General features: G+C 35.7%; 2 protein-coding genes across 2 annotated transcripts; both read right to left on the reverse strand.

Moving 5' to 3' along the window:
* Window positions 1–6,403: 6,403 nt before the first annotated feature.
* On the reverse strand, window positions 6,404–7,713 carry LOC115999516. Its single transcript, XM_031239364.1, has 4 exons — window positions 7,511–7,713; window positions 6,951–7,105; window positions 6,807–6,869; window positions 6,404–6,588 (listed from the first exon to the last, which is right to left on the reverse strand). Exons 1-4 carry the CDS (start codon window positions 7,711–7,713, stop codon window positions 6,404–6,406), a joined length of 606 nt encoding a protein of 201 aa, XP_031095224.1.
* A 1,696-nt stretch (window positions 7,714–9,409) lies between these two features.
* LOC115999186 (endoglucanase 6-like) lies at window positions 9,410–14,187 on the reverse strand. Its single transcript, XM_031238984.1, has 9 exons — window positions 13,981–14,187; window positions 13,598–13,810; window positions 13,258–13,458; window positions 11,940–12,029; window positions 11,309–11,473; window positions 10,918–11,202; window positions 10,479–10,827; window positions 10,331–10,390; window positions 9,410–10,160 (listed from the first exon to the last, which is right to left on the reverse strand). Exons 1-9 carry the CDS (start codon window positions 14,185–14,187, stop codon window positions 9,868–9,870), a joined length of 1,863 nt encoding a protein of 620 aa, XP_031094844.1. The 3' UTR covers window positions 9,410–9,867.
* Between the last annotated feature and the right edge of the window lie 8,164 nt (window positions 14,188–22,351).

The raw sequence follows: 22,351 nt of genomic DNA on the forward strand, positions 1-22,351 counted from the left end.
AGTTTGAATGTTTTTAATAAATCATCTCGTATTGGATATGGTACATTGTCTGATGGTCTTTATCGTTTACATTTACAAAATAATACCACTTATAGTTCATTGCATGTTCATTCCGGTTCCAAAAGATCAAGTAATAGTGAGAACTCCTCCATGTTATGGCATCGGAGTTTAGGTCATATCTCCATTGAACGTATAAAGAGATTAGTAAATGACGGGGTACTTAGTACTCCTGATTATACTGACNCCGTTACTCACACAGATTTGAACATCGAAGTTCCAGAACTTAGGGGCGACAACTATAAAATGTGGAAGGAAACTATTCTTCTTAATCTAGGGTAGAAAGACTTGGACTACGCTATTCACAATGAGCAACCGCCTGTCCCCACTAAGGAAAGTACCCAAGATGAGGTTGCGCTATATGAGCGATGGGATCGATCCAATCGGCTCAGCACAATGTACATTAAGGCGAAAATATCTAATGGGATTCGGGGTTCTGTTAGTGAAAAGCATAAGGATGTCCGAGCATTGCTCAAGGCTATTGACGATCAGTTCGTCACTTTAGAAAAGGCTTTGGCAAGCACCCTCATCATGAGATTCTCCTCTCTTCGTCTCACTTCCGTTAAAGGTGTGCGTGAGCACATCATGGAATTGCGTGACATTGTGACTCAACTTAAGACTCTTAGGGTAGATATGTCGGATGACTTTCTCGTTTATTATGCTTTGTACACCCTACCATCATCATACGGACCTTTTAAAATCTCTTACAACACACATAAGGAAAAATGGTCTATAAATGATTTAATGACCATGTGTGTTCAAGAAGAAGGTAGATTGGTGATGGAAATGGGTGAAAGTGCCATGCTGGCTACGACACGTGAGAAGTCTAAATCTGGCAAATCTCGAGGTTCCACTTCAAAGGCTAAGGGGAAAGGAAACATTCCACCTCAAGCTGACATAAAGAAGGTGCATAAGTGTTTCTTCTTTAAAAAGAAGGGACACATGAAGAAAGAATGCATCAAGTATAAGAAGTGGGTCGAGAAGAAAGGTAATCTATCCTCATTCGTTTGTTATGAATCTAATATGTCTGAAGTTAACGCTAATACTTGGTGGATTGATTCTGGTTCAACAATCCACATTGCAAACTCTTTACAGGGAATGCAAAATCTGAGGAAGCCGGTGGGAAATGAACAGACCATTTTATCAGGAAACAAGATGGGATCACAAGTGGAAGCTATTGGAACATGCAAACTTGTTTTAAGTAGTGGTTTTGTTTTGTTTTTGGAAAAGACATTTTATGTACCAAGTTTCTCCCGAAACTTGGTTTCAGTATCCAGACTTGTACCAATGGGTTTTTCATTTACATTTCAAGACAAAAGTTTGAATGTTTTTAATAAATCATCTCGTATTGGATATGGTACATTGTCTGATGGTCTTTATCGTTTACATTTACAAAATAATACCACTTATAGTTCATTGCATGTTCATTCCGGTTCCAAAAGATCAAGTAATAGTGAGAACTCCTCCATGTTATGGCATCGGAGTTTAGGTCATATCTCCATTGAACGTATAAAGAGATTAGTAAATGACGGGGTACTTAGTACTCCTGATTATACTGACTTCGAGACTTGTATAGACTGCATTAAGGGAAAGCAGACTAACAAGTCTAAGAAAGGTGCCAAAAGGAGTTCAAGCATATTAGAAATCATACACACTGACATTTGCTGTCCAGATATGGATATGCCAGGTCAGAAGTATTTCATCACCTTTATTGATGATTACTCGAGATTTACTTATGTGTATTTGATTCATAATAAAAATGAAGCATTGGATGCCTTCAAGTCTTTTAAGGCTGAAGTTGAGAACCAATGTGGGAAACAAATACAGATAGTAAGATCCGACAGAGGTGGTGAATACTATGGTAGGTACACTGAAAGTGGACAAGCACCTGGTCCATTCGCTAAGTTTCTTCAAGAACATGGGATTTTTGCCCAATATACCATGCCTGGTTCTCCGGACCAAAATGGTGTTGCTGAAAGAAGAAACCGAACGCTTATTGACATGGTGCGGAGTATGCTTAGCAACTACAAACTTCCTAAGTTTTTGTGGGCCGACGCGCTTAAGACGGCAACGTATATATTAAACCGTGTTCAAACCAAGGCTGTCCCAAAGACACCATTTGAGTTATTTAAAGGTTGGAAACCGAGTTTGCAACATATGCGTGTTTGGGGATGCCCGTCTGAGGTAAGGATATATAACCCACAAGAAAAGAAGTTAGACCCAAGGACTATTAGTGGTTTCTTTATTGGATACGCACAGTCCTCCAAAGGGTATAAGTTTTATTGTCCATCTCATTCAACTAGAATCGTGGAATCAAGAGATGCTAAGTTTCTTGAAAATGACATGATTAGTGGGAGGGATATATTCAATGATTTGATTTCTAATCATGATCATACTGAATCATGTCCTTCTACGTCATCATATAGGTTGATAATAGATTCAGTCACCCCTCAAGATCAAACGGGTATTGAACAACCTATTGAAGAAATTCCACGAGATGCTGATAATATCTCAATCGATCAAACAATTCAGGAAATTCCTGAAGCGGTAGTTGAACCGCTAACTTCTCAAGGAGATGGTAGTTCAACTTTGAGGCGATCTGTTCAAGATAAAAGATCTGCAATTTCTAGTGATTACATAGTGTATCTACAAGAGTCTGATGTTGGAGTTGAAAATGATCCAGAAACGTTTTCACAAGCCATAAATTGTAAAGAGTCTGATTTATGGTTTGAAGCCATGAAAGAAAAAATGAATTCTATGCGGAGCAATGAGGTTTGGGACCTTGTTGAGTTGCCTAATGGGGCCAAGGCCATTGGCTGTAAATGGGTCTATAAGACTAAAAAGGACTCATTAGGCAACATCGAGCGATACAAGGCTAGGCTCGTTGCTAAAGGATTCAATCCAAAAGAAGGAATCGATTACACAGAGACTTTTTCTCCTGTATCAAAGAAAGATTCACTTCGCATAATCTTGGCTTTGGTTGCACATTTCAATCTTGAATTGCAACAAATGGATGTGAAAACGGCATTCCTTAATGGTGATCTAGAAGAGGTGGTTTATATGAAACAACATGAAGGATTCTCTTCTAGTGAAGGCAATCATTTGGTTTGCAAGCTCAAAAAGTCCATTTATGGATTAAAACAAGCCTCCCGCCAATGGTATATCAAGTTTGACGGAGTCATTTCATCATATGATTTTGTTGAAAGTATCCTAGACCATTGTATATACTAGAAGACAAGTGGGAGTAAAATTTGTTTTCTTGTTTTATATGTGGATGATATCTTGCTTGCATCAAATGATAAGGGAATGCTGCACGAGGTTAAACAATTCCTTTCTAAGAACTTTGATATGAAAGATATGGGTGAGGCATCTTATGCCATTGGCATAAAGATCCATAGGGATAGATCCCGGGGCATTCTGGGACTATCGCAGGAAACCTATATCAACAAAGTCTTAGAAAGATTTCGGATGAAGGATTGTTCACCGAGTCCAGCTCCTATTGTGAGAGGTGATAAATTCAGTTTGGACCAGTGTCCAAAGAATGATTTTGAAAGAGAATCCATGAAGAATATTCCCTATGCTTCGGTTGTCGGTTATCTCGGGTGTATTCAAGTCTTTACTAGGCCGGACATCGCCTTTGCTGTTGGAATGCTGGGACGATATCAAACTGATCCGGGTTTAGACCACTGGAGAGCTGCAAAGAAGGTTTTGAGGTATCTCAAAGGTACCAAGGATTATAAGCTTGTGTTCAGGAAGATGAACACTTTGGACATTGTTGGGTACTCTGACTCGGACTTTGCCGGTTGCATTGATTCTCGGAAATCAACTTCGGGAAACATTTTCATTATGGCCGGTGGAGCTATTTCTTGGAGAAGTGTTAAACAAACTCTTGTCACCACTTCAACCATGGAAGCCGAGTTCGTTTCTTGTTTTGAGGCTACATCTCAAGGTGTATGGCTTAAGAATTTCATTTCAGGGCTTAGAATTATGGATTCTATTTCTAAGCCGTTAAAGGTTTATTGTGACAACTCAGCTGCGGTTTTCCTGGCTAAGAACAATAAGAGTGGGAGTCGAAGCAAGCATATCGACACCAAGTACTTAGCCATAAGGGAACGTGTTAAGGATAAGAAAGTGGTCATTGAGCACATAAGCACTGAGTTGATGATTGCTGATCCCCTAACTAAAGGCATGCCACCATTCAAGTTTAGGGATTTTGTTGAGAAAATGGGACTTGCGCCCACTTTGTAAAGTTTGTATACATACAGTTATTGTTATATGAAATTCTTAAAGCATTCAGATATTTTCTCGTTATTGTATTGTGCACACATTTTGTTGAGAAAATATATTTTTGGACCTGGATTAAACATAAGGTTTATCCATTAAGTTTTGGTTACCACAAGAAATGCTTAGAGAACAAGTTACATTGTGATTATAGTAGATGCTACTCACTATAAGAGGACGTATCTCTATAGTTCATGTTTTTTGTTTTCTTTGAGTTTGTAATTGCACCAAGTGGGAGAATGTAACATTTTCATTAAGTTGTGGTGCAATTGATGGCCTTCAATAGCCATAATATGGTATATTAAAATCAGATATTGTAACGGTTGTTGTTACAACCGTTACAAAAGCCTATATTGATGGTTCAATAGGCTATATAAGAAGGGGTCCCCCACTGCTCAGGTTACTACTTGATACACCATCTAAATTGAACCTGAGACAAGTGGAGCCATTCTACCAGACACTTTGCAAGAATACTGACACTATCAACACATACAACAGCATCAAGCAAAGGCAATTCTAAAGACAACTATGGCTGGAGGTTAGTCTTATATTGTTAATGCTTACATACACATCTGTAAAACATTTAAAAAATCAAGAAAAAATAGAAAATCAGAAAATACACACATTCGAAAATCTGAAGAAAAAAAAANAGCTGTTTGTGTTAGGAAGAAGTTTCCTCACAGTGATCTGATTTTCTCATTTCTTTTTTTTTTTTTGAAGATAGATTTTTTCATTTCTAAGGATAGTGACATTGTGCAGTTGTATTGCAGGGAAATGCAGGCATATTGTGAGAACAAGCATATGCAGTGTGGGAGTATTACAGATCAAAGCAAAGCAATACTAGTTATACTCACAATCAAACACAAGACATTTACCAGTCGCAAATAATACATAAATCACAAGTTTTCTTAAAATAAATTGTGCTAGTAAACAATTGAACCAGAATACTAGAATAGCATCTTGATTTTAACCCCACCATGTTTATACCTTGCAGTATGAAGTGTAAAAAAAAAAAAAAAGCCCCCCTTCATTATTTCAACATACTCAATCAAAACCCCCAATTTTATTTAAAAACCTGAATTTGATCCTCCCAAGGAATCATATTTTTAAGAATAACCAAAACATTAATATATACTATGTGTGTGTTTGCACGAGTACAATCTGTCCATTGATTTACAAGTGCAAGAAATACGAAAGCGGAGCTCTGTATAAGAGGGCTCCATTGGATGATTAGGTTGTTCGTATTCATACATAAACCAATCAGTTCTCCGAGCATTCGTCGGAGAACCCCTAAGGTAGAAACGAAGCATTTGCGCGTCCCAACCACGGCTTTCCCCAAACTCCGATCCACAACAACCCTATCGGGAAACTACTCTCATGGCTAAGGCGTAGGGTTTCAATGCAGAGAAGTAGAGAGGATAGAGATTACCTCAGAGAATGGAGAGCATCAGTTGCTGCGAGGAGGAAAAATGAGAGAAACACTGCTACGCAGAAGATCCAAGGGCAAATGAGAGAAATTTGCAATAGGGCCAAGTAGAAATGGCATGCCCCTTAATTTAGTAGGGGTAATCCTATCTATAATAAAGCAAAATCCTTTGGTGAAATTTTTTTGCTCCAATTCCCGTCTACCCAATACGCCGCCGTTTTGGAAAAAAACTTTTGGGATGCCTGTATTAATTATCAAATTTATTTTAAATGGCTGAATTGAAAAAAAGTCTGTTCGAAATACGAATAAACATCTTTGGGAAACGAAATATTTGTATTAAACATCATGTCTATGCAACATCTGAATTAGAATTATTTTTACATTTAATGCTCAATGGTAGGCATCTATTGTGTTCACATTTACTACAAGAAACAAAGCATAATTGCAAGTTTCAATAACTATATGCATTGAATTACAAATGAATTTTACAAATTCCAAAACTAACATTAATTTAAATTAATAGAGATCTTTAAAATTCAAAATAAATATTTGCACCAACCTATACATTACTTCAACACTATAAATAAGAAGGCAGTATCACACCCGATACTACCAAAATCGTTCCTGCTGGCAGAGTAGTCAGTTTGTCATATTGGAGAGCAATATGACCTCTTTGAGGCTGCAATAGAACGACAAAGTAGAAGCTCCATCGAGACTGCAACTGAAGAATGGAGTGTCATTTTCAGCTATAATAGCAGGTAAGTCTTCCTTCTCTAATTTTGGTGGAATAGTGAATGAATGCATAAACACACATTGTGCACCAACTGTTTGTATAAAATAAAATTTTGCAGAAACAGCCATTCCAATATAAAGTGGCAGAGCAAGCAAATTATTATGGTATAATAAATACAGCTTTTTTAACCCAAGGAAAAGAATAAACAGGTCCATCCCATTCTAACCACATGAATGGGGCAAGCAATAATATGGACACACATGCTCAAAATGTAATATAGAAACCCTTTTTAGAATTTCAACAGCATACCAAGCATGGCATTGACACTTGAGATGAGTATATTATCACCACAGAGATACAGAATAATGTAATCTAGAGAGAATATAATCAACATTCGTTGGATGAAGAAAAATGTGTAATTTAATCATTTAAGAATTACTATAAAGTACAGACCTGTAATAGGCCATAGAGAGGAACTACTCATTTTTCGGCAATCTGACATATTCAGAGTGCGCAAGTAGTGGAAGCCACCTAAATAGGCCATCCATTTTGCATCCACACTATTCTCGCCTTTCAAGTTTACTTCTTCCACACAATGTTTAAAGACTCTGTATAAGCACAATTGGAAGCAGATATGAATCTTAGTGCTGCACTGCTAGCCAATTTCCAAATAAAGAAGTTAAAAGTAACTTCCAAACATATAGTATAACAGTTTTCCGGCCTTTTGTCATGTAGATCTGTTATCATTAGCTAATAAAATAAATGAATAATACAATTATAAGTTGACTGAACATCAAATCCAGGATCAACGAAATAGTCATTACAGCTATATTTAGCATAATACATGGAAAATCTAGGAATAAGCCACTCTTTTGAGCTAGCAAAACTACACAGAACCAATATAGAGCTCAATTCACATTGATATCACATATAAATTAACCTTATGAATACTATTTTGAGATGCGCAGTTGAAAAAAGAAAACATAGAGAAATGAATCGAGTGAGAGATGTACTCGAGCAGAGAAGGGAAGAGGAGGCGACGGCGGAGGAGGCGGTGGAAGAGAACGTCAGCAAGCTGTGAAGGCAAGCGCTCCAGAGTGCGGCGCTGTCTCCGCCAGGCCTCGATGGCGTCGCGGCTCTCATTCGCGGCTTCGATGCACATCCGTACCAATCGACTGTCAATTTTCACCGATTCCGACGAATTAAACTTCGCCATAGCGACCTGCTTGTGTATTTTTTTCCTTCCTTTTGTCAAAATATATTTTACAATTCTGGTTATATCTAGCCCTCTGATCAAAATAAGCAGTGTTTGACCCTCTTAAATCGAATCCGAACATACATGCCCAGCAAGATTATCTTCTTATTTCATTTTTTTTTCATTTTATTATTTTAATACAGCACATGATTGACTTTGCTGTGTTGTGGTGGTGTTGATGGTGATTGTAGCGCCTAATAATATGAAAACTAACTTTAAAAAAAGTATGAGATGAAAGAGAGATGAAAAATAAAAAATTTTGAAAATGTCTTTCGATTAATAAATTATGAAGATATTTTATGTCAAATTGGACCTTTTTTTTTTCTTTAAAGAATGAATATTTTTCTTTGACTTCATTTTTCTTTCGTGCCCAAACACTCAAAAAATTCAAAAAAAATAAAAATAAAAATTTGAGTTTCTAAACGGACCTTAAACTTGAAGGTGGGTGAATTACTATGTCAGGATAATGTTAGCCTTATGCACTATAGTAGGCGTAGCTGGTGTATTTGGTCGCTCCCTATTCAATGCTATGTATCGTTACTTGGTATCTTCTAGTTTGATCAAAGAAACAACAAAAATAAATCTATTAGCTAAGTTTACACATTTAGTCAACAGGAAGAAACTTATAATTCCGTAGCTATTCATAGTTATATTTAACCTATTGATCTGTTTTTTTTTTAATACCAAATTTCTCAATTTATACCAAATTAATCATAACCTTTCATTCTTTACTCCAAGAGTCACTAAATGATATAAATCCGAATTACACAAATAACCTTTCAGCTTTCAGTCAATCCCGGCCTATTGAAATTATAATATGCTAGTTTCAACAACTTTGCTTCATTACACTTCTTCTAAGTTTTTGAATTAACGAGGTAAACCCCACTCCTCACTGTGTGAGTATGTAAGTAAAGCCATCGCCCTGTGACCCTAGCCGGCAAAAGACCACAAGGGGGTAAACCAGCCTAGGTTTCCCATAGCTGACCGGCTCAAACCCAAGGGCTTGAGGTTCTTCTAAGTTGTTTGGCTTGTTGGTATTGGTTCACTTCTTTCGGTATCAACACTACGTCATTCAACCTAAATGGTCTCATATTTCTATATTCCCTATGCTTTTGTCTATAATTCAATGTGAAAGTTGATGGTTCAAGGTTTAAGAAAACAAAAAGGAAAATTTTAAAATGTAGTTACAATATTGTGTGCTTTGTATAATTATAGTTATGTATCTTTGTTATAGTAGATGGTAATGTAAAATTTTTCAAAATAAAAGTGGTAGAAAATGCCAAAATGGGAAAGATTAGGATAGTGCTTAATGAGTGTTTTCATTTTCGTTTTCTTGCTCCTACTCTACCCATTGAGACTAAACCTTATCATGTGCTCGAGAGATAATTGTTCATACACTAATAAGAGATGTATGAATTCTCAAGAAAAAAAGAGTCGTGGTGATCCCTTCCGGACCGCCCCCACAAGTGATCAAAAGTTGAATTTACTTTGGATCTCACACAAACCACCCCATCTATCCTCCTGAGGAGGAGTTTGATTTCAAAACTAGGTTCGAACAGGAGGAGTACATTATGCTAATGTGCCTAAGATGATCCACATGTAAAAACAAATTTTACAGATTTGATCACAACAGAAGGATTTGATGTGCTCAAAGTAGTTGAAATATAATCATATAAATTTATATATATTGATTGATAGCAGAAATATGTTGTAAAGCTTACAACATTACAACACCAAATTAAAGGGCAAAGAAGCATGAAACAAAAGACTAGATTTTGGTTGAGAAGTCAGCTTTTTTCCTTAAACTTCTCAACACTCATTCCCTGTGTCACTCAGATAAGTATATGTCTCACTAGCAAAGTGGAGAAGAAAGAGGATGAGCACTCATTTTAAATTCCTCTCTTCACTCCTTTCTTCCCCATTGTCTTTCACTCAATCTTTACCTAACTGCAAACCACCCACCCACCCACCCAGAGCTTTAAAATTATAAAAATACAGCAGACAGTAAACAACAGACTGGAAGAAGAAAAAAGGGCATCCTGGACTGCGTCAATGTATATGGCTGCACAATTCTTACATTAATTCCCACTTTTGGAATTTCTGGGGATTGATTCATCAGAGCAGGTTGTAGCCTGATACCCAGACCTGAGCCGGAGAGGCGCTGTGGATGTACACGAATTTGAGCGTTTTTCCAGCCGGTAGAGCGGTGAGCCATGATGGGAAGAAGTAGGAGTTCCCATACTTTGAAAGACCCCAGAGAGGGCCATACAGCTTGGAAATGGAGAGCTTCAAATTCTTGACAGTCTTCCCAGACTTGTTGGTCACCCTTACCAAGTATCTGTGGTATAGTTTGCCTCCATAAACCCATGACTTTGTCACCCTCTGTTGAACCCAAATTTGAGCTGATGCTGAACATCACAAATCCAATTTCTTGTCAACACTTTTGAACCATAACAAATGCAATTCTCTATGTGTTATAATCTAAGATTAAGCCAAGTCATTCAATTGGGCTATAATGCACATGGGTCAGACCACACTAAAAGACTGAATCCAATCAATTAGCTAGTCTAAACAATACCTGGAGCTGGAGTGGGAGTTGGTCTCCATCTGGGAGTAGGCTTGGGCTGAGGAGTAGCAACTACAATAAAAAATGTAATCTTGTTTAGGCAAATTACTGCAAAATTCACTCAAATCATCAAAAAAACAAAGTTTGGGTGTAAATATACCTGGAAGGAGCTGGTTATATCCACCACGGCCAGCGTGCAATCTAGCCAAGACACCAATCAACGGGGCATTGTTGTAAGTAGCAGGCTCGGTCTGCTCGAAGTTGTCTCTTTCATCAGCGAAGTTGTCATAAGCATCAGGTCCACCAACAATGGCACCAGTAAGGAGATTCGGGTCACTGCCTTTCCTACCGTACCAGGTGGCATACCCTCCTCTGCAGCTAACAAATGTAGGATCAACCTTAATGGACACAATGGAGGAGCCTCGGTGGTGAACTTGTCTCGGGTAGTTGTTCCCATAGCCCACCATGTAACTAGTGGCTCTCGGGTTGTCTCCAAGAATGTAGTCCACCTGATAAAATTGAAGGAAAGATATATTCAGAAACATAGTACTATACATAAAACATCATAGTATTTACCCCAAACAATGTTGTTTTTTTACCTGTGACTGAGCAAATGAGATCAATGCAGATGGGGGAACATAGCCAGAGTTACACTTGAGGTACTTGCGAGAAGACGACAGATAATCAGAGTAGACAGTGAGAAGGAACGACGCGCTGGTGACAAACTGCAAATTGTTCCATCCCTGGTGGTAAATTAGCCCTCCTGGAGTTAGCTGAACATTTCGGTTTCCCTTTCCGAGGCACGAACACATGAAAGACTCTGCCTTTTCCTGGTAACTCTCAAGCACTGATTCATATCCACCACCTTTTCCTTCCATCAGAAACTGCACCACAATAATGAATTAGGATACAATAGTAATAAGTTCAAGAAATTGCAAATTTTTTTAACCAAAGGTAAATATAATGATGGTGAAAAGTTACAATTTTTACCTTGGCAACAAGAGTTTGAACACCTGCATACTTAACATCCCATCCAAACTCAGTCATTGCCCAACTAGTCCCTCCAAGGGCATTGCCATTCTTGGCCAAGTAGTTCAGGTAGTATTGGTTGTTTGATGCCTTGTACAACCAGGCAGCTGCCCACAACAACTCATCCTATAAATCAAATTTTATAAAATTAGTCAAAACGAAACCGATTATATTTAATTTTACATCAATTCATATGACACCGTCATAAATGAGAGTGAGCGGGGTAGGGAATCCCCTAGCCGATAAAGGCCAATAGGTCACTCTTTCAAGCCTTGTGATTGCCAAGCCAATAATATGACTATCTTGGCTAGTGTTGCTCCCAAGAAGCAAAATTTTGAGTGACAAATAAAAATTCTCAATCACTACTTGAGGGTGCATAAAGGAACTAATAAATCAGTCTAAATTACTGATAACCTACTCATACCAACAATGTTTTTTTTTTTGAGTACTATCGATTCTTTTACAATGTAGTATCTACCAAATGAAACACAAAGAGCCAATATCGCTTCCACTGAGGTTCGAACCCACCACTTCCAATAAGCACAAGTTTACATAAATGGTTAAAATTAATTAAATATGAAGTGACATTTACCGCATATCCACTAACGGATTGGTAGTATCTCTGTGCGACGGTTATGCTACTGTCATATTTGCCCCGGTACTTGTCCGCAAATTCAAACAGCTGAAAACCAAATAAGATTGAAACATGAGGGACAATTGTGTAATAAGAGACAAGTTTGGGGGCAGAAGAGAGAAAACAAATAAGTAATAGTGTGGGTGTAAACGTGTGGGCTGTGTTTAGTTGTACGGTACAACAGCAGCCACAGCCCCAATCACGTGACATTAAAAGCGTCATGTGCGGGGATCGTTTATTAGCGACGGTTGAGATTTGGTGAGCGCAGTGGATCCCGTACGGCGCCAAATAAACTACCCGTGAAAACCGGCTCAAGTTGTTGCCCGGCCCACCACGTCCGTTTCGGTTACGCCGAATGATTTTAACCCGCATTTATACCCGGAAGGTTGCGCATTTTAATGCCACAAATTTTTAGAAAACGACCAACGGTTACGACACGTGAAACGCTTCGAACAAAAAAAAAAAAAAATAAGTTAAATACTATTGCACCCCCCAAACCTTTTTTTTTTTTATTAGACCACGAGATGTTCCGAATTGACCTTAGAAGTAATAGACGCCTTTAAATTCATACCATACTCAAATTAATTTCCGTGCATATCAAACCGGAAAAGTGCTGGTTAGATTCTTTTTAGATATGAGAGGAAGTTTAAACTCCCGACATCTCTTAAAAAATGAGAATGTAGGACCACTCACGCTAACCCTTCAAAACCTATTTAATTTCAACATTGCCACTAAAACTGTCATTTTGGAACATGTTCTTTTTTTATACATTAGACATTCTAATTTAAGTTATACTAATCCTGAATTTCAGAGCACTTGGTCTAAAAGCATTAAAAGATGTAAATCATGAATCGTTCTATTAATTCTCATGTTCCCACTCTCGTATTTACACTCTATATATAAGGAGACTTCATTTTCTCTGATTAATCCCTCTCAAGTTTTCACTATATTGAAATAAGACTTATGATCGGTCAAATTAACTGAGCTAGTCCGCAAGGCATGAATATCTTTTTTGTGTGGAGGGAAATATGATAAATAATAAAGTAGGAAGGGGTGGGGCTAAATGTGTCTTTTTAGTGAACTCAATATGGGCCGTTGGAGTAATAAATACGAGGGGCAGAAAACCCAACCAACCTACACCGACAGAAAAACCGGCTCCCCGACAAAAAAAGCTGAGCCTCACTGCAACTATTAACTACCTAATAACTGCGCGCACTTCACTAACCTACGCCTCCTCAACTGTTCACGGCTAAAATACGCGGAAGTGTGACATTACCTGGTACGCGTGCTGGAGCAGCTCATTGGAGTAGGAAGGGTTGGAGCGGCGGAAGACGATGGACGCGGCGGCCATGGCGGCGGCGGTCTCGCCGGCGAGGTCGGATCCCGGCCGGCTTGGGTCAATCTTGTAAGCCGTCCTCGAAGTCGTCATATCCTCCGGCCGTTGCCAGCAGTAGTGGTCGGTGTCACCATCTCCCACCTATATCACATCCAACTAATTAACACAAAATGTTTCTCGACCGCGACATTGAAAACGAAACATATTCATTAAAATATCGAAAACTAGCACGAATTTTAACATTAACAGTGACTAAATTAAGTAGCAGAAGAATGGGTACCTCGCCGTAGAGGACGTTAGGTTCAGGGTGAGCTTTGATGAAGTAGTCAGTTCCCCACTTAACGGCGTCCATGGCGTGCCCAAGCTCCCCACTGGCAGCCATTTGTTTCCCATATTCGATGATGCTCCAGGACATCATGGTAACCGTGAACGCCATGGGCAACCCAAATTTCACATTGTCCCCTGCATCATAGTACCCTCCAACAAGATCCACCTGCACCAATCAATTCATCAAAACCTTTTACATTTTCCACAAATTTTTTGACTCTGTTTATTCATAACTACTTTCTAAACTTATCAAAGCAACTTAGTATCAATGACACATTTTCCATTTCTACTACAATTTGAGTGACACACTAAAAAAAACTATAATGAGTAACATACCCCATTAGCTTTTCCATCGAGGAGGCCGGAATGGCCCCTCCAGCGGACTCTCTGGGTAGAGGGGAGATACCCAGATCTCTGAGCCTCGTAGAAGAGGAAGCTCTTGCTGAGAGCTTGGGCGTAGTCATGGCCGGCCAATGCGAGAGGAAGAAGACCCAGAGCCAGAAACAGGGGAGCTATGGAACAGAGCTTCACAATTCCCTTCATTCTAACACTCGCTCGCTCTGCAGATCTACTCTGTATAGTAAAATGAGCAATGCAGGTTTTTTTGTTTATGAGGTGATAAGCATAGCCAAGAACAGAGCAGAGCCGCCGGAGAAGACGGAAGAGAATGGGAGGGATTGAGATAAGGGAGGGGATGGAGCTTAAGCTTACTATATATGGTGGAGGGAAATGGGTGACACACCAGGATAAAAGAAAATGGGCACTATTCAATTAATGCACTTTCGTAATTTTCCTTCATTTCCCATTTTTTATTTCTTGAAAGAGTGGGGTTGGGGAGAGGGGTAAGACACCATAGTCCATAGCCATGTGCTTTTGTTTGACGCTTTTTGGGTGCTCAAATTTTATTTCAATTCCGCGTGGAATCTGGCTATAATTGGATTTTGGGTAATTTCGTTTTTTTTTTAATCAATGGGAGATTACAGTTTAATCAAAGGAGATTATATGTGATTAAATAGTGAGTGGGTTTCATTTTCACATATCTTTATGATGAGCTATGCATTGCTATTAACAATTTGTTTTAGAGTCACACTGATATGGTATGATATACGTGTGATGGTTCAGATCGAGTCGGGTCAATAAACAAATGTAATACTTATACTAATAAATTTAGGAAAAAGTGTCAAATAGGCTACTGAACTTGTCGCTTTTGTGCAATTGGACCATTGAACTTAAAAAGTGTGCAATTCAACCATCAAACAAGCAAAATTTGTGTAATTGGACCATTTTTACAAAAAATTTTAATTCAATTTGAGTTAAAAACATTTCAATGTTGACTCCCAACTAGTATGGTAGAAGAAAATGCCACTCTTAATACATATATGTTAGTAATATAATTGAATTTTACCAGAAAATTTTTGTAAAAATGGTCCAATTGCACAAATTTTGCTTGTTAGATGGTTGAATTGCACACTTTTTAAGTTCAATGATCCAATTGCACAAAAGCGATAAGTTCAGTGGCCTATTTGACACTTTTTCCATAAATTTAATACTAAACTAGAAATAAAATATTTGTTATTTATAAAGGAAAACGTGCATTATACTTTTGAAGACAGCCAAACACATTCTGCTAAGATGACATGTAGCCATGTAGTGATTCTCCTATATGGGAGGTCATTAGAACGTTCTTCAGTGAACTCTTTGTGCTTCAACAGGTTGAAAAAGTATGTATGAACAGAACAAATATAATACTTTATATTTTGATGCAAAAGTATTACTACGTACATTTTTTCTCAATAGTACATTTCTCATATAAGTAATAGACATTTTATTCCTAATTTACTATTACATTTGTTAATATAATTATTATATTTCATCTTGAACCAATACGTTTTATGAACAATGATCCGCGAGATGGTCTTACATAAGATTTCACACTTGTTTTATTAGTTTTAATTTTACTTTTGAATTTCTAATTAGATTCTAATATCACTTAACTAATTCATTTTAAAGATAATGATTGCAATTTAATCTGAGCATTCACCTGAATTCGTTTCGCATAAATAGATTATTAACTCTTTTTTTTTTTTTAATGTCAAATTAACTCCAAAGTTCAATGAATAATGGAATTAAGTTCTTAAGTGAACAAATTCTAATAATGAGTTTTTAAACTGGTAAAATAGTGGAATTAAATCTTATTTATTATCTATTCAGCAACTTACCACATTTTAATGATTAGGTCGATGCTGAGTATATTATTTATTATTTGATTTTTATTTTGAATTTATTAAATTTTTATTAATACTGTTTTAATTTGTTATTTTAAATTTAAACAACCATGGCTGTTTGGGATGAAGAAGCCTTATCCCAAATCTAGAGAAATAGTCACAACTAAACCATGGCTGTCTTATTAAGGTTGACATACAATTTTCAATCGTGATTTTTTTATTCAAAAATAAAAATAAAAATCAAATAAATTATTAAGAAGAATTTTTTTTTTTTGAAAGCTAGTAAAATGATGTGTTAGAATGATTATCACTACTTCAACAGTAACTTATTGAATAAGTAATAATAGAACATAATTGTATTGTTGTAAAAAAAAAAAAGAAAAAAAAGAACATAATTGTATTATTTTATTAATTTAGGGGCCTCATTGAATCTTTTTTCAACCAATTGATTTAATTGCCCTATTCATTATACTTATAGATCAATTTGACACTTTTTAAAAATATATATATAATATATATTTGTGACTTCAAATTTTAAAAATTATATATATATATATATATATAAATATATATATATGCTATTTCTTCACAGTAGTTAGTGACTTGCTTTATATGTATAAAATATTGACAAAAAAAGAAGACTTTAGATGAAAGTTTTACTTATATATACATGTGTATCTGAAACATTTTGAAATTTAGTGATTGGTAAAATCAATATATTTTAATTTGCAGTTTCACTATCAAAACTAATTTCATGGAAATAACCACAGAATATATACATGTAGATCATAAAATTAAAATTTCAATTTAATATTGTTATGACTCAGTGTTTTGATTACATTGAAAGCGCTTTTTATTTCATTTTTATTTAGGAAGTATAACTACATTTTATATACACCGTGACAACATCTCATTTGAAAATTTTGAGTTTGAGTATTTTTCATGCTTAAATGTTTTTTTTTTTATCTTCTGTTCAACAATGGAAATTTAATGTGGATGGACTGCGTATTTGTAAATTTATCTAAACAAAAAAAAAAAAAAAAAAAAAAAAAAAAAAAAAAAAAAAAAAAAAAAAAAAAAAAGTCGCTGCTTCCACCTCCACAAATCATTACTTTCTTTGTCCAATTTTATCAAACCAAATCTTTCTTCTTTGTTTATTTTCTTAGTATTATTTACTTGTGTTTAATAGTACTTTTAGTGTAATTTCGAAACATATAAATTTTGTATACTACTAAACTTAATATTATGAAAAATTGAATTAAAAAATAACTTCAATTAAGTCTCGTTAATCGAACCAGACACATAATATGGGACGGATGAAGTACTAATTTTTTTTTTGAGTACTACTGACTCTGTTACAATGTAGGATGAAGTACTACTTTTTAAAATGTAAAATGTCCTAAAACTTCAATTTCCATGCTTTTTTGACATCTTTAATTACTTGATTCATCATGTACATTTTTTAAGATATAATTGATGAATAGAATAACTATTAAACATGGTGTTCAATAATATTAATAATATATTCATGAAAGGAAAGGCTATAAAGTTTATATTATTTATTTATTAATTAATATTTATGGGTGATTCTCTCAGGAAATTTGCATCCATTTATAAATTTCCAAAAAAATTGTCGAAAAATTCAACAAACTCTTGAAGGAAGAGAAAGCCTATGATATTCATAATTTCGTTGTACAAACCTCTCGCATGAGGTTTAAGTTGTGCGAGCATAAGTATATTATGAAAGCGAACAATGACACTTTAATTTGATTAGCAACGGATCAAGATGAATCTGATTTTCTCACACACATGTTCAAACTCAATGATTTTGGATCGTTGAAGGCTCCCGGAGGTGTAAATAGCAATCAACTAATTAGCAACTTTTTATTACAAATTTGTTCTATATTGGGTGTTATTTGCATTTCTTTTTGATATTCTAATAGTTCATTCATAACTGCCAACTTAAAATAGTTTGGTTGGTTTTCACATATTTGGCCGTGTACTTTCCATTACTAAGCCAAAAATTATCTAAGTCAATCAAAAATCTCAAAGGTTGATTGATTTCGTGATTGAAGATTCTTAATTGGTATGTATTTTATTACGATGACTTATTTATTTATGTAATTATTCATATATCTTTTAGCACGTTCACTGTTGTTTTTACTTTTGTTTCAGTATCGCATGCATACATCTACACATTAGATATTAATTCAACAATTATTTTCTCGAATTCAAATAATGATAGCATCAGAAAACATAATCGATTCAAACCACATCTTCAATTACACTATATAATCTTTTGATGTTATAATTTATATAATTATATATTGATCAAAATATTCTTAATATATTATAACAAATCTATTTCGTGTATCACAAGGGTAAAAATACTGGTATTTCAAAAAAAAAAAAAAGTTTCGTATATGGAACTACAACACAACATACATTCTCATAAAAACGAATGCAACGCCACATGTTTCGAGATTTTGTTTTTACTTTTCCTTTCTTTTTAAAGTTACAATGCAGTATCTGTTCATAATTATTTTTTCAACCTACACAAAGAGTCAATATCGCCTATCGCCTTCACTGAGACTCGAACCCACCCCAGGTGGTTGTAACCCCTTTACTGAGACTCAAACCCACCCCATTTTATATAGGAGTTAAAATGAGTTGGTTGTAACATAAGACACAATTACTAATTTGTTTCATGTACAACATTCATACTCTTAAGGACATAATTTCATAACTCAAGATACAAAAACTCACAACATAAGACACATACACATGCACTGTGAACCCTGATCCATGGTATAAGGATTAGGCGCACATGGTGCCCACAAGGAAGCACTCCAATAGAACGATAAAACTCTCACACGACTGTCAGGATTTGATTTAGAGCATCTACAATGGAAGTTTTTTGGAGGATAATGTCAGTAAAGAAAAACCATTGTTTAAACTTCAACTGATGTGAGGGTCATTTTTAATGCATTTCTTACTCATGCAAAAAGTTTTTGCATGTTTTATAGAATTATTAAAAAAAAAAAGGGGGGGGGGGGGGACGGAAGTGCGCAACACGCGCCCACTGGGCAAGTCAGAGTGGATGTTAGCTGGCGGCCACTCTAACTTTTACATAACTTTTTTTGTTTTTTTTTTTTAAATGTTGTTTTTTTTCCTTCTTTCCATATTCTCTTTCCTAATCATGTTTACAAAAACTCTTCAATAGCCGCGAAAATACTCCACTGGTAAGGATGCTATTAGCGTCATTTGATGCAATTTTTCACTCATGAAATAATTGAGTTATATGTGAGACTTAAAAAAAATAAAAATCTTAAGGTTAAATATGGAAGTTTTACTACGTCGGAGTAAAACATTTTGACAGTGATTAGTAAATGATTAATTAACCCAGGGAGGTGATCAATTAATGTAATGAATAATTAGAGGATGATTAGTAAAACATTTTGACAGTGACACACCGTAACTGAATTCTTATATTGGAGAATAAACAAAAGAGTTGAAATTGCAGGATCTCCGTAGCCACAATAGTCAAAACAATTTCAGAGAGATGTCACCCCATAAACGGAAATGGGTAATTCACACTAATGGGCCCCACCTCCTCATTTCCCATTTTCCCCTGTCATTGTTATTACATTTATGCTAAAACGTTATAATTAATTACATAATTAAAATTTAACGGTTTTATAATAATTAGTTATAAATGAACTTTTTATTGTTATCAGCGAGGGTTAGGAACCGAACCGACATTTCTACGATATGGCATACAGATTTTTTGTGTGTGTGTGTGTTTTATTAAATTTATTAATTAAAAATAAAAATTAAAAATGAAGATTATAAACTCACACCGACAAGGCGACAACGGGAGTTACAAGTAAATGATATTCCTTTAAAGAAGAGAGTGGCATTTCCGTAATATAAACTGCAAAGAGAAAGAAAAAGGGAAAAGGCCAAAGTGAGAACGCTCTGCGGGGCCCATTACGAAAACGCAATTTCTTTTCTAACCGCAATCAACGGCCTGCGCCGAAAAAGTGAAAAAAAAATATATAATAAAGTAACTAATTTTATAAAATACATACGAATTATGTTTTTTTTTTATGTAAAAAAAAAAGAAGCCGTACTCCAAATGCTATGTCGAGAGTGGGAATGCAGGAAATTAGAACACGTCACTAATAAGTCAAAAAGCAAATCTCCGCGATCACCGGCTCCCACCGGTTTTGTCACGGTAATGTCTGAGGTTCCTCCCACCGGAGCAACCGGAACTCCGGCATTATAAAATCAAGCACCAAATATACAATGAAGTTTGGCAGCGGAAATTTAGCAATTTGCTTAGTTCAGATTCACACCACATTATATTCTTTCCATATGGATTTTGCTAAAAACAGATTATTTTTTCCTAATTAAAATCGAGGTTACATGTGCGTGTAATGTATCTTGTATCAATAAAGTACTATGAACATTAATCATGAGTCGTTAGTAAGGGTCAACTAAGCTTGTATCCCTTCTGTTTCATTGTATTTCAATTGATTTATTTAAACTGTTTATTAACTATTTATTTTGTTCGTTATGTTTTTCATTGTTTCGTTCAATCATCACCCATATTGGTTATTAAACTAGTTATAGTTAAAATGAGTGGTCTAGTTTGGTTTGCTTTGTATCATAACAAGGTTTTAGAATTGTGGAGTTGAAGATGAATTGTCTTTCATAACAATCAATAAAAATTTGTAAGAACTTGATGAGTTATTGTTCTTTGTCAACATTATGAAGGGTATTAAGTATCGTCGTATAGGTGATATGTTTCGTCAAGACTAATTTTGTTCTATTAAACACATTCATAGAGAATCAAACATCTGTGCATCTTGATTAGCTTCAAGTCATAGTATGTGTACTTTCAATTTGCATATTCTTGATAATTTATCCAAAGGACTGCTCAGTTACTTGTTGAATATGCTATACTGAAGGTAATCCCAATCAAATTCGTCGGACAGTTAACTTGGTAACCACAAACTTTAACTCCCTATAGAAACTATCTATTCGTCTTCAGAGCTTGAGCTGATAAGCTATGGATAACTTAGTATGGTTTACCTTGTCCGATTCTTTGCCGGTTAGAGACACAAGACGGACTAGCATCTTTTCTTTGTCGTTATATCGGGATATAAAAATCACTTAATGCATTAGGGTCCATCTAGATTCTTTTGTTGTCGAATCATATAAAATTAAAAATCACTTAATAATACAGAGGGCCCTTGTTAACAGTTTGCTTTGTTACGTAATAGCACCAATTAATGTTGCATTACGTTTCGATCGAAAAGTACAAATTAGAAGTGGCATGTGTTGCGGGAACCCACTTTCTTTTTCTCTGCTACTGCATTTCTTGGTATTGCAATCCTACCATTGTTTTCACTTCGGGTGTAGTTGAGTGGTAAGAAACTTACCCATCTTTAATTAAAAATCAAAGATTCGATCCTTAATATTGGGAGGTGCCTACAATTTAATAAAAGAATTTGTCACGATAAAAACTCTCGGTACACTCAAAAAGAATCTTCCTCTCATTTACATTTGATCACTAAAAGAGGTAAATCATGAATCGCGCAATAATTCTTTAATTTGGTTCATTGCTATGCCTTTTCTACGGTCTTCAAGTGAAATTATTGTTAATTTCTTTTTTGTTCAATTACCAAATGCGAACTTGTCTGATCTCCACCTACACCTTAAATCCATATATGGTGTTGTAAATGTGGAAGCAACGACGCCTCTTCCTCGCAATTTCCCATTATCATTTGCCATGACTTCTATGTACGGACACCAGCAGTAATTAACTGCATGTATTCAACCACTATTGCTTGTTGTACCACTATCTTCTTTTTTTTTTTTAATTTTCTTTTTTACCTTTTATCTGTCCACTATTACTGTGCTATAAAACAATAAAAGAGACTATAGTATAAACTTTTTAAAATTAATATGATAATGTTATATTAAAAAACAATAACACAAAAATACTTTTATTTAAGGAACAAAACAGAGTGGCTGATCTCCTAATTGGATTTTCCCTCCACCATGACCAAGGTGTAGAAGTGTTTAACAATCCTCCTCATTCCCTTGTGCCAGTATTGCTAGGTGTTTGGTCCCAGGGCATAGTTCAGTGGTGAAAGTCTGAGTGTGGTAATGATGGCCAGCAAATGTATAAGTTTGAACCCTGCAAGGGGTAAGATCTTGAAAAATAAGCAATCACTCTGACTGTTGCGCCAATAAGACACATATCGCGATTTACCTTATTTCAGTAACTCCCCAGGATGTACAGGGGACATGAGGAGCCCTTAGGTTTGGGGTTTAAACTTCATATTGCTAGGTGATATTTTGGTACCTTCGCAGCTCAAAGGAACTTTGGTGGGGATCGGATAAGTTAGTGTCTTTTTTCGAGGTGTGTCCCTTCTTACTGTTTTTTAAGGTAGTGTAAATTAATTTTGAAA

This window comes from Ipomoea triloba, chromosome 12, assembly GCF_003576645.1.
Source record: "Ipomoea triloba cultivar NCNSP0323 chromosome 12, ASM357664v1".
Classification (NCBI taxonomy): Eukaryota; Viridiplantae; Streptophyta; class Magnoliopsida; order Solanales; family Convolvulaceae; genus Ipomoea; species Ipomoea triloba.